The sequence below is a fragment of the Ostrinia furnacalis genome, unplaced genomic scaffold (genome assembly GCF_004193835.3).
Source record: "Ostrinia furnacalis isolate ACB-3 unplaced genomic scaffold, ASM419383v2 OfSCF2808, whole genome shotgun sequence".
In the NCBI taxonomy this organism is placed as follows: Eukaryota; Metazoa; Arthropoda; class Insecta; order Lepidoptera; family Crambidae; genus Ostrinia; species Ostrinia furnacalis.
The window spans coordinates 1-13,684 of NW_021133047.1; the positions used below are offsets into that span (position 1 = coordinate 1).

The 13,684-nt window shown below is 43.2% G+C and overlaps 2 protein-coding genes across 2 annotated transcripts; both read left to right on the plus strand.

Annotated features, from left to right (window-relative positions):
- The first annotated feature begins 4,549 nt into the window (after positions 1-4,549).
- Positions 4,550-10,627, plus strand: LOC114356451 (neuronal calcium sensor 1). Its single transcript, XM_028309637.1, has 3 exons — positions 4,550-4,783; positions 7,014-7,150; positions 10,576-10,627. The coding sequence occupies exons 1-2, from the start codon at positions 4,550-4,552 to the stop codon at positions 7,122-7,124; spliced, it is 345 nt and encodes a 114-aa protein (XP_028165438.1). The 3' UTR covers positions 7,125-7,150; positions 10,576-10,627.
- LOC114356453 (actin cytoskeleton-regulatory complex protein PAN1-like) lies at positions 8,769-12,629 on the plus strand. Its single transcript, XM_028309638.1, has 4 exons — positions 8,769-8,836; positions 10,576-10,784; positions 11,372-11,538; positions 12,555-12,629. The coding sequence occupies exons 1-4, from the start codon at positions 8,769-8,771 to the stop codon at positions 12,627-12,629; spliced, it is 519 nt and encodes a 172-aa protein (XP_028165439.1).
- Positions 12,630-13,684: the final 1,055 nt, after the last annotated feature.

The window sequence follows — 13,684 nt, forward strand, 5'->3', positions numbered from 1 at the left end:
CGATGAGAAATACCCATCTACAGTGCTATGAAGCTTAATCTTTTTTTTTGTTTGGAGCCAATAGTCCAGTCAACATCGACTTCGAACGTCGCAAACGTACATGTATCATCGTTTATGAGAAATAGAGCAAAAAGTTAAAAAAGTTCTAAAATTGAGCACTTTTTCGAGCACCATGGGAGTACCACAAGGTTTTCAGGGTTGAAAACTTGGGTGGAAACTTCTCTCAAGGAACCTAACAACATAATAAAAAAATTGTAGCTATACATGCGCGTTTGCGATAATAATTGTGTCAATTTTGACTGGACTACAAAGTTGCCCCCTAGAGTTAAAGTAACCCGTAAATACGGTACGTAATTGGTTTTGTATTACATAATTGATAATTCCACCATAATTCACCAGAGGAAGCAATGGAATATCGCAATCTCTTGGAATTGGATGCGCATGCGACTTCCCAACATGGCGGACAATCGTGCGCAGTTTTACGATCGCACACACAATGGGACGAAATTATGTAAATACACGACAAATCATTAAGAGCGTTTACGCCGTTTGGCGCAAAAACAGTACTTTTTCAACTCGTTACAATCATTAACCAGTAATACTACAAATATGTTATAGGCATAAATAGTTAGGCAATTTCGTCGTCTAAATAGTTAATTGAGAAAATATTGCGATTAGTTTAGTATTTAAGAATTCTATAAAGATAAGTCCACACAGGTTTTGTAAATTTCCACTTTAGCGTCAGTTTACAAGCTGAAATTTTTATAAAAATACTGTGAAAACGATTTAACAAACATTTATATCCTATAGCATAGATTCTTGGGCAAATAGTTATCTGAGAAAATGTTTAGATTTAAGCATTTTACAATAAGAAATCACAAACTAAAAGAACGTGAAATACCCAAAAATCAAAGTGATTTTTTCACCAATATTCTTCCTTTATCTATACTTATAATAAATCTGTAGAGAGGTCAATTCTGTACATGAAATATATTTTCAAAATAACTATCAGGGGGTGATTAGTGATCGATACTGATGCCAAAAATGCAATCAGTAAAATTTTTGTCTGTCTGTCTGTCTGTCCGTCTGTCTGTCTGTNNNNACTGCAAACTGCAAAACTATGAAATCGGCAGCGCGGCATTGCAGCTGCGGCGTGTATACTGCAGATTTCATAGAGTTTTGCAGTTTGGAATTGTACCCTTAGACTCCGCCTTTATCAGAAACTATCCGTAACTTTTGAATCAGTTTCGGTTACGGTTATGGATATTTTTTTTATTTCGGATATCCGATAGTTTCGGTTACGGTTACGGATATCCATAACATCCCTGCTTGGTAAGATGGCCCTCTCCGTCCCGCTCATACCTTTTAAAACGGCTTCTCCACCTCACTTAAGCCAGAAACTTGAATTTTGGGCACATGAGAATAATATTTTTAACCAAGGTAGATAAATTAAAAACGGGATTATTTCCAATAAACAAAAATTGTCGACAATTACAGCAAGATTTTACAAAGTGTTATACCATTTTGGAATCCTCACTAAATGCGCCAAATTATGACGTCACTTGCCACACTCGCGTAGTACAATTTTTTTTCAGTACAGTCAGTTTAATCTAGGCAAAATTTTTATTTTGATATTTTTTTTGGGAGTAATGTATTTTTTTCATCCAAGTTGGAGCAGCTGGTTTTGTAATTTTGATAACAATTTAGAGAAGCATTATTCAGGGTTACATAATAAAAAAAAATTTGGAAAAAGTGAAGATTTGTGGCAACACGAGTAAAAAGACCGTCACCGGGAGTAGAATTTTTGGATTTTTTTTAAATGCCTATTATTTTGACAAAATGCCATATAGATTTTTTTTATATTTTTCTGATAACCAGCATAACTTGCCTCAACACCCAGTTCCGGCTTGACGTTACATTACGGGACACCCTGTATAATTGAGCAGAGTGTAGTAATTACTTATCTACGTATTATACATATATTAATCAACTAGCTTACCACCCGCGGCTTCGCCCGCGTGGAATTTTGTCTGAAACAGAAAAACAATATCGCTCGCGTGTTTGCTCACCGTTTAGACCTACCCTGGACTACGACAAACATTTTAAAACCAAAATCAGCTCAATCGGCCCAGCCGTTCTCGAGTTTTATTCAGACTAACGAACATCAATTCATTTTTATTTATATAGATAGATAGATTACACCTACGTTTCTTATGTGGAAACCACCGTTAACTTTTAATTTTTGAGTAAAGAAGTTTATTTCTATGTCAGTTAACCTTCGGCATATTTAACAAATCGACTATAACATTGTTTATATTTTCGACGTCTGTGCCAGTCTGCTAAGTTCCTTCTACTCGTAAATTACGATTTGTTCTATACATATTAATGTATTATTTCTGGGTCACCAAACTAACGTTTGTAAACCAAATCTCAAGTTGATCCCTTAAGTTTTGTGGTTTCTTAGCCGATCGTGACAGGCGGGGGCGACAGTGAGTGATCCGGGTCGAAGAGGGTTAAATATTTTCCAAATGTATGCGAACCCTAAATTATCTTTTCCCTTTGAAAATAAAGAAACAGGAACACTTAGCAAGCAACGTTTTACTTATTACCTATGTAGGTACTTTCATACATACTTAATAATTATTTATAGAGCAAGAGCAAATGAGTACAAGACATTCGTTCGCCTATAAAAGCTGAACGTTTTTAGCTCATTTCTGTCATCTAAAATATGCAAGTATTTTAGGTCCTCGTGGCTTTTTCATGTAACATGTAGTAATTTTTTTATACAATACACAAATATCTACTATTAAAACAGTGCGAGCTAATACAAGCGAGAAAAGAAAATCGAATCGTGTCAGTCATTCAGGAGTTATGATGAAAGACAAACAGAAAGACACAAATTTTTGCGAATAATAATGCGAAAACTATTTTCACGCTAATGTCTTTTGCGCTAGTCTTTCGCGTTCATATCTTTCGCGCTAGTGTCTTTCGCGTTCATATCTTTCGCGCTAGTGTGTTTCGCGTTCATATCTTTCGCGCTAGTGTCTTTCGCGTTCATATCTTTCGCGCTAGTGTCTTTCGCGTTCATATCTTTCGCACTAGTGTCTTTCGCGCTCATGGCTTTTCGCGCAAATGTTTTCGCGCTAGTGCTTTCGCACAAGTGCCCCGATACGCTTTTGGCACTGTCTAATCTCTGACAAGGTATAAATAAAGGATTGTTAATAAATTGTATTTCTTTCAGTATTGGCATTCTCAAAACCTTTGTATTACTTACTGCAATTCGTATGTATTTGGGGCAGTGTCTTGGCCTCCAGTCAAAACAGCCCAGACACCGGAAGCGAAAACAATAAGCCATGTCGGAGGCAAGAGTGAGCTCCACAACATTCGTTATTGCTTACATTAAGCAAGGAATGCTGGTTTATTGCCTTGCATTTGTGAATTTCTGATTCATATTAGTTTGCACACCTATTTATCTACTACATTATGTGAAAGTGACTCTGTTTATTTATTTTGGGTTGTTATGTTTTGTTGACGTAAGTTTACATCGTGCCATCCACGAAGATGCGCCCCGCCATTCTTCCGCTAATATTTGAGTGTACCGATAGTACACGCTAATTATCCATGAGTGCACACGCACACTACAATAATGACGCTCGGATTGCTCGGATCAAACTCCCCGCACTCCGCGCTTCCCTCGACCAAAAATTGGTGGGGCGCGTCTTCGCGAATACTTTGAATAAACGGGGATTCTTTTTAACTAATAATAATCTTGTATCTTATCTTATCTTATCTTATCTTATCTTATCTTATCTTATCTTATCTTATCTTATCTTATCTTATCTTATCTTATCTTATCTTATCTTATCTTATCTTATCTTATCTTATCTTATCTTATCTTATCTTATCTTATCTTATCTTATCTTATCTTATCTTATCTTATCTTATCTTATCTTATCTTATCTTATCTTATCTTATCTTATCTTATCTTATCTTATCTTATCTTATCTTATCTTATCTTATCTTATCTTATCTTATCTTATCTTATCTTATCTTATCTTATCTTATCTTATCTTATCTTATCTTATCTTATCTTATCTTATCTTATCTTATCTTATCTTATCTTATCTTATCTTATCTTATCTTATCTTATCTTATCTTATCTTATCTTATCTTATCTTATCTTATCTTATCTTATCTTATCTTATCTTATCTTATCTTATCTTGTCTTTATGCCTGGGAGAGTTCTTCGTGCTATCATCCTAACTTTAGCACATAATATTATTCGAGACGTTCCTGAAGCTCCCTTGCATTAACGTAATTTTTTAATTGCCATTATGTCTCGTGTGCCGGTATGCACAATACTAAATCTCTTCATATCTTATCTTGATCACGTTCACAGTGTCAGCACATTTATCACGTATAGTGCTGATGCTGTGACGTCATTTACCTTTGATCTATATCGTATAAATAGTCGCGCAGTTCACATTAATAAACAGATTAATATCAGAGACTAACTACAACCCGTGTCTCATTCATACGGTCCCCCAACATGGCACATCTCGCATTCCAGGAGTTCCTCGAGATCCTGTCCCGGGTCGCGCGCGGCTCCACCCAGGAGAAGCTGGCGTGGGTGTTCGCGCTGTACGACGTGGACGGCGACGGGCGCATCTCTAGGGCCGAGATGTTGGCAGTCGTGACCGCCGTCTACGAGCTGCTGGGCCGCGCCGCCAGGCCGCCCGTGCACGCGCACGCGGCTAAGGACCACGTCGACAGAATCTTCCATGTACGATTTTTTTTGGACTATCCATGGATTTATTGTACGATGACGGTTCATTTTCACTGTCACTGTCACTGTTAATGTCACTGTCACTATCGTTGTCGCTGTCGCTGTCACTGTCACTGTCACAAACACTGTCGCTGTCGCTGTCGCTGTCGCTGTCGCTGTCGCTGTCGCTGTCGCTGTCGCTGTCGCTGTCGCTGTCGCTGTCGCTGTCGCTGTCGCTGTCGCTGTCGCTGTCGCTGTCGCTGTCGCTGTCGCTGTCGCTGTCGCTGTCGCTGTCGCTGTCGCTGTCGCTGTCGCTGTCGCTGTCGCTGTCGCTGTCGCTGTCGCTGTCGCTGTCGCTGTCGCTGTCGCTGTCGCTGTCGCTGTCGCTGTCGCTGTCGCTGTCGCTGTCGCTGTCGCTGTCGCTGTCGCTGTCGCTGTCGCTGTCGCTGTCGCTGTCGCTGTCGCTGTCGCTGTCGCTGTCGCTGTCGCTGTCGCTGTCGCTGTCGCTGTCGCTGTCGCTGTCGCTGTCGCTGTCGCTGTCGCTGTCGCTGTCGCTGTCGCTGTCGCTGTCGCTGTCGCTGTCGCTGTCGCTGTCGCTGTCGCTGTCGCTGTCGCTGTCGCTGTCGCTGTCGCTGTCGCTGTCGCTGTCGCTGTCGCTGTCGCTGTCGCTGTCGCTGTCGCTGTCGCTGTCGCTGTCGCTGTCGCTGTCGCTGTCGCTGTCGCTGTCGCTGTCGCTGTCGCTGTCGCTGTCGCTGTCGCTGTCGCTGTCGCTGTCGCTGTCGCTGTCGCTGTCGCTGTCGCTGTCGCTGTCGCTGTCGCTGTCGCTGTCGCTGTCGCTGTCGCTGTCGCTGTCGCTGTCGCTGTCGCTGTCGCTGTCGCTGTCGCTGTCGCTGTCGCTGTCGCTGTCGCTGTCACTGTCGCTGTCGCTGTCACTGTCACTGTCACTGTCACTGTCACTGTCACTGTCGCTGTCGCTGTCGCGGTCGCTGTCGCTGTCGCTGTCGCTGTCGCTGTCGCTGTCGCTGTCGCTGTCACTGTCGCTGTCACTGTCACTGTTACTGTCACTGTCACACTCACTGTCACTGTCACTGTAGCTGTCACTGTCACCGTCACTGTCACTGCCACTCACCGTCACTGTCACCGTTACCGTCTACTCTGTCACGGACACTGTTACTGTCACTGTAGCTGTCACTGTCACCGTCACTGTCACTGCCACTCACCGTCACTGTCACCGTTACCGTCTACTCTGTCACGGACACTGTTACTGTCACTATCACTGTCACTGTCGCTGTCACTGTCACTGTCACTGTCACTGTCGCGGTCGCTGTCGCTGTCACTGTCACTCTCTTATTCTCTCACTCTCATTCAATATCTCTCTCTCACTCTCACTCTCATTCTCTCACTCAATATTTCACTCTCTTTCAATATCTCACTCTCACTCATTCTTTCTCACTTTCACTCTTTCACCCTCACTCTCACTCATTCACTCACTGAGATGTTAGCAGTCGTGACCGCCGTCTACGAGTTATTGGGCCGCGCCGCCAGGCCGCCCGTGTACGCGCACGCGGCTAAGGACCATGTGGACAGGATCTTCCATGTACGGTGACGGTTCATTTTCACTGTCACTGTCACTGTCACTGTCACTGTCACTGTCACTGTCACTGTCACTGTCACTGTCACTGTCACTGTCACTGTCACTGTCACTGTCACTGTCACTGTCACTGTCACTGTCACTGTCACTGTCAGTGTCACTGTCACTGTCACTGTCACTATCACTGTCACTATCACTGTCACTGTTAATGTTACTGTCACTCACTCACTGTTACTCTTACTGTCATTATTATCACTGTCGCTGTCACTGTCGCTGTCGCTGTCACTGTCACCAACACTGTCACTGTCACTGTCACTCTAACAGTCATTGTCTCTGTCACTGTCACTCTCACTCTCACTCTCACTCTCATTACCTCTCTCTCACTCTCATTTAATGATTATACAACTTTTACAAACTTTTTATCTTATTTTAATCGACTCACACTGAATCTCTCACCCTTACTCTCACTCTCTCACCCTCACTGTCACTCTCTTACTCTCTCACTCTCACTCTCTCGCTCTCTCTCTCGCTCTCACTTTCACACACTCTCTCTCTCTCACCCTCACTCTCATTCTCACTCTCACTCTCTCTCACTCTCTCTCACCTTCACTACCTCACTCTCACTCCCACTCTCACTGTCACGTTCTCATGTTGCAGCTGATGGACACGAACGCGGACGGCGTGGTGACGATGGACGAGCTGGCGCGCTGGTGCGCGCGCGACCCGGCGCTGCTGCACTCCTTCGACGCGCTCGACACCGTGCTGTGACCCGCGCGCGCGCCGCCCCGGCACAGGTCAGAACACTATACTCGTAGTCTGGTCTGTAAGCACGTAGAAATTTGTCCAATGACCCCAAGCTACCCGTCCTTATCGCTCGCGCGTAATGAGGGCTATCGCTTTAGCGCTCACCAGTTAGCGCCACTGTAGAGTAAGGTCCTGTCACTTGCTAGTAGCGAAGACAGTGGCACCAACTGGTGAGCGCTAAAGTGGTAGGAGGACTATCGCATTTGCACTCATCAAGATGGCGCCATAGAGTAAGGTCCTGTCATTCGCCAGGGATGCCAACTGTTAAGTATAAAATTATTTACTAATTTTTTTTTTTTAGAGAAATATTTATTAATCTTTATTTACAATAAACAGATTTTTTTTTTAAAACTAAGGCTAACTTAACTCTAAACAAAATAAAAATATAAACTTATATTACTCAAAAATAAAAGTGTGTCCGTGAGGCAAAGAGGCGAGAATGCTGGCTGCATTTCCTCGCTGAATGGCAATACTAAGCCTTTGTGCAAGGAAAGAGCCAGCATTTAGGTTTTCCGAAATTTTAATTAATTTAGGGGAAATGGTCCGAAACAGTAATTTAGCATTCGGTCCCCAAGGTCCGAAGGTCTCGACACCAAAAGGCGCAAATATGTAGTCATTAGAAAGTGACTCATATTTGCGCCGTTTGGCTAACTCAGCCGACTCTGCTGCAGCCCCAGCTTTAGCAACTGATTCCCTGAGGTGGGAAGGGGCTAAAGTATCGACACATGTAGCGTCCCAAACTAAAGCCCGTCCCCGTTCCCAGGGAACCAGAGTGAGACCATCAGGTCTCTTGCCATCATCACGGACCAATCCACGTGGTTCTAACGTGGAAGGAACGTTGATGCTGGCAAGGGCTCTCCTGATGGCGTCGTTGAGAGCAGCGTGTCGGGCGAGACGACCAGCACTTTGCTGGCAACATAGACCGTGGTGACCGAATTGGTCCACCTCTTTGCCACAGGGACACGTGTGGGGTACACAGATTGGTGCACCGAGGCGTAAGCCCACACACACCCGGAAAGACTCGTTGTCAAAAAATGTTCCGAGATTTTTGGAGGGAAGTGCATTTAGCCAGTGACCGGATTCCCTACAAGAAACCGCTAAGAGCCTAGCTTTGTTAGTATCACTGATAGAATTTTGAACAAGGTGGTTAAAAGTCTCTTTCGCTAGTGGAGCGTCCCAGAGTTTTTGATGATGACGTTCCTTTGGGACGTCCTCACTAGGACAGAGACTTTTCCAAGATTCTTCCGCCTCACTAATTTCATCTAAAAATGTGCTGTTAAAAAAAATTTTTTTGACGAGGGGAAGAGTACTGTAAGCGGAGGAAAGAAAGGCGGGTAAAGCAACACTAGAAATTTTGCGTATGCCGATACCACCGAGCCGAATAGGGAGTGTGGCTTGTAGCCAGGAATTATCATTGAGTTGCAAATTTAGAATTTTTTCAAGGGAAGATCTAAGGGTCGAATCTATCACATCCAAATAGTTGTTTTTTTTCCAAACTGGACTTGCACGGAGAGTATATGTAAATTTAGGGACAAATAGGCAATATTTCAAAATAGTGAAAGCAATATGAGAATTTAGATGTTCCAGCCTGGACGCCATATTTGAAAAATGGTTAATTTTTTTGTCCAAACAAGGTTTAATGCTGTCATCGAGAAGAGGAGCACCAAGAAGGCAAAGTGAGTCAGAATTTAGAATTTTGATGTTGGGGGCCAGACAGTTGAATTTATCCAAAATGTTTTGTCGAATATTTGAAGGAATATTATTGTTAATAAAAATTTCGCATTTGGAAAGGTTAAGGTCTAGTCCAATCTTTTTAAAGTTGGTCATTATCCTAACAAGATCATTATAAACAGAATCTGCTTTGCCTCCTAGGGTACCGTCGTCAAGATACCAAACATTTAATTTCGAATTTAGATTGGAGATGATTGGGTGGATACCTAAACTAAAAAGTGCTGGACCTAAAGGATCGCCTTGCTGAACACCAACGGCTGACTCAATACAATGATCGGTATAAAGTAATTTAGATGGGGAGTTGTAACACTGGTAAACGAAAGGATAAATCTGAGGAATGTGGAAACGAACCTCGTTCAGCAAGGCGGATCTGTCCAGCGAGTTGAAAGCATTCTTCACGTCTACTTTCAAGAGAATTTCGCAATCAGTGCTGGCCAAAAAGTTCCTAGTAGCATGAACGGCGGCTTCGCAACCTCCTTTGCTCCCAAAACCAACTTGAGTTGGTTGGAAAAGCTCTTTCAGGGGGCAGAAGATATCCCTACAAGCAAGTTTCGCTGCAAGACGGCGAAAGGTGGATCCTATGGCGATGGGGCGGATACCACCATCTTTCTTGCGGAAGGCACAGAGCCTTGCACCGTAAAGAAAAGGGGAGAAATTATCTACTACCTTACCTGAAAGGAGGAGGTTGCAAAGCTTCGTAATGTATGAGAGAAGTGTTCTGCCGGCGTCAGCGGCGATAGCCCTCATTATATTGCTGTCGCCACTGTGCGACGGGCGCCCGCAGTGAGTGTGCGAGCGCGACAGCAACATAATTACGCGCGAGCAATAAGGTTGGGTAGCTTGGGGCTTGGACAAAATTCTACGTGCTCACGGACCAGGCTTTAGGCGCTTTCAATTTAGACGTTTCGGGTCCGATGTTTCTCGTGCGTTAGCAAGACCACACACGTAATTGACAATTTTATTCCGACGCAGTTGGTTGTAGTACACCATGTGCCGTCCTGCAAACGCACGACAAACGTCCATCACGAAAAGTTTAAGATGGACTGCAGGCCACCACGGTTTCTTTGACTTTTCTTTTTCACTGCGGTCAACCGCAGCGCAGCCTCAAGCCGCAGTGTCGTCTGCGGTTACAGTCCGCAGTCCATCTGGAACTTTTTTTAAAGGATAGTAATTTGTGCAACAAAAAGCCCCGTTAGCCCCTCGTTCTAAGTTAAATATGCTTGTGTCATGAGTGGGCTCACCACAATAGTCGAACGCGGTGGGGACCGAACCCGCGTTCCCAATTAGCAAGCTGAAGTAAAAAATGGCAATGAGTAGAGCGCATAGTACGCAGAACTGAAGGCCGATGGGACAGCAAGCTTCTGGAGTGGAGGACGTCCACCGACGACCTCATAAAGGTAACTGGAAGCAGGCCACCACCAACCGATCAATATGGAAATCATTGCGGGAGGCCTATGTTCAGCAGTGGACGTCCTATGGCTGAAATGATGATGATGACATTGTTTATATTCATTTATTTGTTTAGAAAGGTACACCAACGCAACAGTACATGTATACTGGCCCATTTATTGTCCTGAAGCAGTGGTAGGGTTAATACTGGGACGTGTAAAAGTGCTTTTTTAAAGCCTACTTACAGAAATAAATGAGTTTTACTGAGTTTATACTTACACTATTAAAAATACAGGTCCGACTCGGCGCGCGCTTCTTGCTCCACGGCGGCGGACAACGACTCGCCCCCCGCCGCGCCCCCCGGCCCCCCCTCGCCGCACCCCGCCCCCGCGCCCCTCAGCCCCTGCCTTCCCCCCGGGACCCCCTTCCCCCCGCCCGCTCAGGCGGGACACTCTAGGACTCCGTCTGTGACCAGTCCGCACGCCGCTCCTGCTGCAGCTATGGGTAAGTGGTGGAACAAGTTGTCGTAAACTCGTCATCAATTATAAACTTTGGATTGATTTTCATGAACCGATGTTCTGGTGAAAGTCGCACCTGGTAGTGCATGACCAATAGTTGTGGAGTTCCTTGGGGGAGGCCTTTGTACAGCAGTGGACGTGATTTTGATGAAAAAATATGTATCACAGAATTTTTGAACCAGCAGTCCTACTAAAGGTACGCTATTGTTCGAAAGACTATTAACTTCAAGAAGATAGCTAAGACTGGTTGGATGAATAAAATGAGTAACTAGATCGTGCTTTGTGGCATTCACTTAAGGCTTTTGACACCTATGTCCATTAGAGGACTAGCAATAGCAAAATTTTATGATAATGATGAAACTAGTGCTTTTAACATCAGGTCCCACTTAACATCAGGTGCGATTGTGGTTAAATATCTGCCTTGTTATGCATAAAAAAAACCTACACACTACCACATAGCTTTCTTCATCCTTTTTTTGCCACATCAATATGCTATTGGCGGAAATGTTTGATGCTTTAGTACACTTTTACTTGAGAACTGTTCTATGAAGTTTTATCTTATGTTACCCCTAGCGATGGCAGCGCCAGTGAGCAGCCCGCAGCTTGCGCCGGTCAGCGGTCGCGCGGTCACGGTGACGGCCGCGCTCACGCACGCGGCGGGCGCGGGCGGGGGTGCAGGCAGCGCGGGGGGGCGGCGCGCGTCGCAGCCGCCGCCGGTGCCCGCCCGGGCCAGCTTGCCGGTAAGTCGATAATATAAATGAAACTGACTTTGTTTCCCAAAGATGTAGTAAATGACATCCCATCCCAATCCCAACTATCCCAATCCCAACTAATATTATAAATGCGAAAGTAACTCTGTCTGTCTGTCCGTCTGTCTGTCTGTCTGTCTGTCTGTCTGTCTGTCTGTCTGTCTGTCTGTCTGTCTGTCTGTCTGTCTGTTACGCTTTCCCGCTTGAATCTCGCAACCGATTTTGATGAAATTTGGCATAGAGATAGTTTGAGTCCCGGGAAAGAACATAGGATAGTTTTTATCCCGGTTCTTAAAACAGGGACGCGCGCGATAAAGTTTTTCTGTGACAGACAAAATTCCACGCGGGCGAAGCCGCGGGCGGAAAGCTAGTAGGTAATATTTGTAATTTATTCTTGTCAAAATTATTTAAATATTTGTACGCTGACTAATTATACAGCAAATGGCGCTCTACTTATGCTAGTTTTAAGACCACTATGTTTACCCAAAATTGTGCAAATAAATATTTGAATTTGAATTTGAGGAATTCTCGTGTGGATTCTGATGAATGTTTTTCCAATTTCCAAAATGACGCTAAAGAAGCATAAAAGTATGAAAACATCCTGTCTGTTTTATATGTAGTGAGGTACGCGCGTCAAGGCAAAAATATTTTTTTGGTGACTAAGGTAGTTAAAACTTTAGTCTAAAAAAATGATTTATGTATTTAACATAATAAAGTTATAGCGTTTAACTCAGGCAGTGCCTGAGGTATGGGAGCGGCACGAGAGGGTATTTTTAGGGTTCTGTAGCCAAATGGCAAAAAACGGAACCCTTATAGATTCGTCATGTCTGACTGTCCGTCTGTCCGTCCGTATGTCACAGCCATTTTTTGTTACGTCAAATTCTCCCCCGTTTTGTAAATTGCTAAAATACGAAATAGTAGTTTCGTCGATGACAATTTCTAGTAGCATTCTTTTGGTCATTTATTTATGAACTCTTACTAATTCTCTTCTAATATGCGTTTTTCAGGTTTCTGAAGAAGCGCGCAAAGCAAAACGGCGCGGGCGCCGCTCGTCCTCACCACAGCAGCCCACGCTGCGGTGAACGAAAACGAGCTCTATTCTCAACTCGATAAGGATCAATCTCGCCCACGCACTGTGCTTGTGTGATCTTCACTGTGACAATCCCTGGTAAAACAAACTTTATTATGAACTTCGAAATTCTTATAAGATCTTTAACTCGATATTTTGATGTAAAACTCGTGTATACAAATACATCTTGTCTCTTATTGTTAAGGAAAAGGCTGAAACTTGGTGGCGGATGTAAAGAAAGTGTTGTTCTTAGGATGAGTAATATGAGTATACACTAGAGCATTTACTTATAACAGAACAACGAGCCGCTCTATGAAAATGTTCTAGTATTCACCCTTTCACAAATCAAACGTCGCGGTCGTACATTTTACAGGTAAAATGTACGACCGCGACGTTTGATTTACGTGACGTTCTTACGAATCGTAACAATACAGGTATTGTTACGATTCGTAAGAACGTCACATTACAAAGAAATACTCTAGTCTATACTCACCTTAATCAGAAGATTTTCGGCTACTGCGTCTAATAAATTACAAGTTTTGAAGTATAAATACGCGGGTAGTTATAACTAAGTATTCCATTTCTATTCTGCAGATGGAGGAATAGTCTTGAGACTAACAAAATCAGCCCAAATCGAATAAATAACAAAACAAATTATTTAACGTTAGTTAAGCAAATCCTTAAGATTTCATAAAATGAATAAAATACTTGAATACCTACTACAATATAGTTTGTGGTCAATATCAGAATTCCAACTACCTACTTACATTAAATTAATAAATTCACAATATTTAAGACATAAAGAATACTCATGGGTACCTACGTTTCTCGTTTAAAAAATCGTGCCTAAAAAAACCTCGGACGAACAGACGGACAGACAGACATGACGAAACTATAAGGGTTCCTTGTCAGGACTACGGAACCCTAAAAAACGAACAAGAAGTTACAGTATTACTTATTTATTTCAATTTAACTTTAAAATTGTCAATATAATCTTTAGACTCAGTTCTTTGGGGTCTTGACATACTATGATAATAGTATTAAAATTAAAATAATTCTAAAAACTAC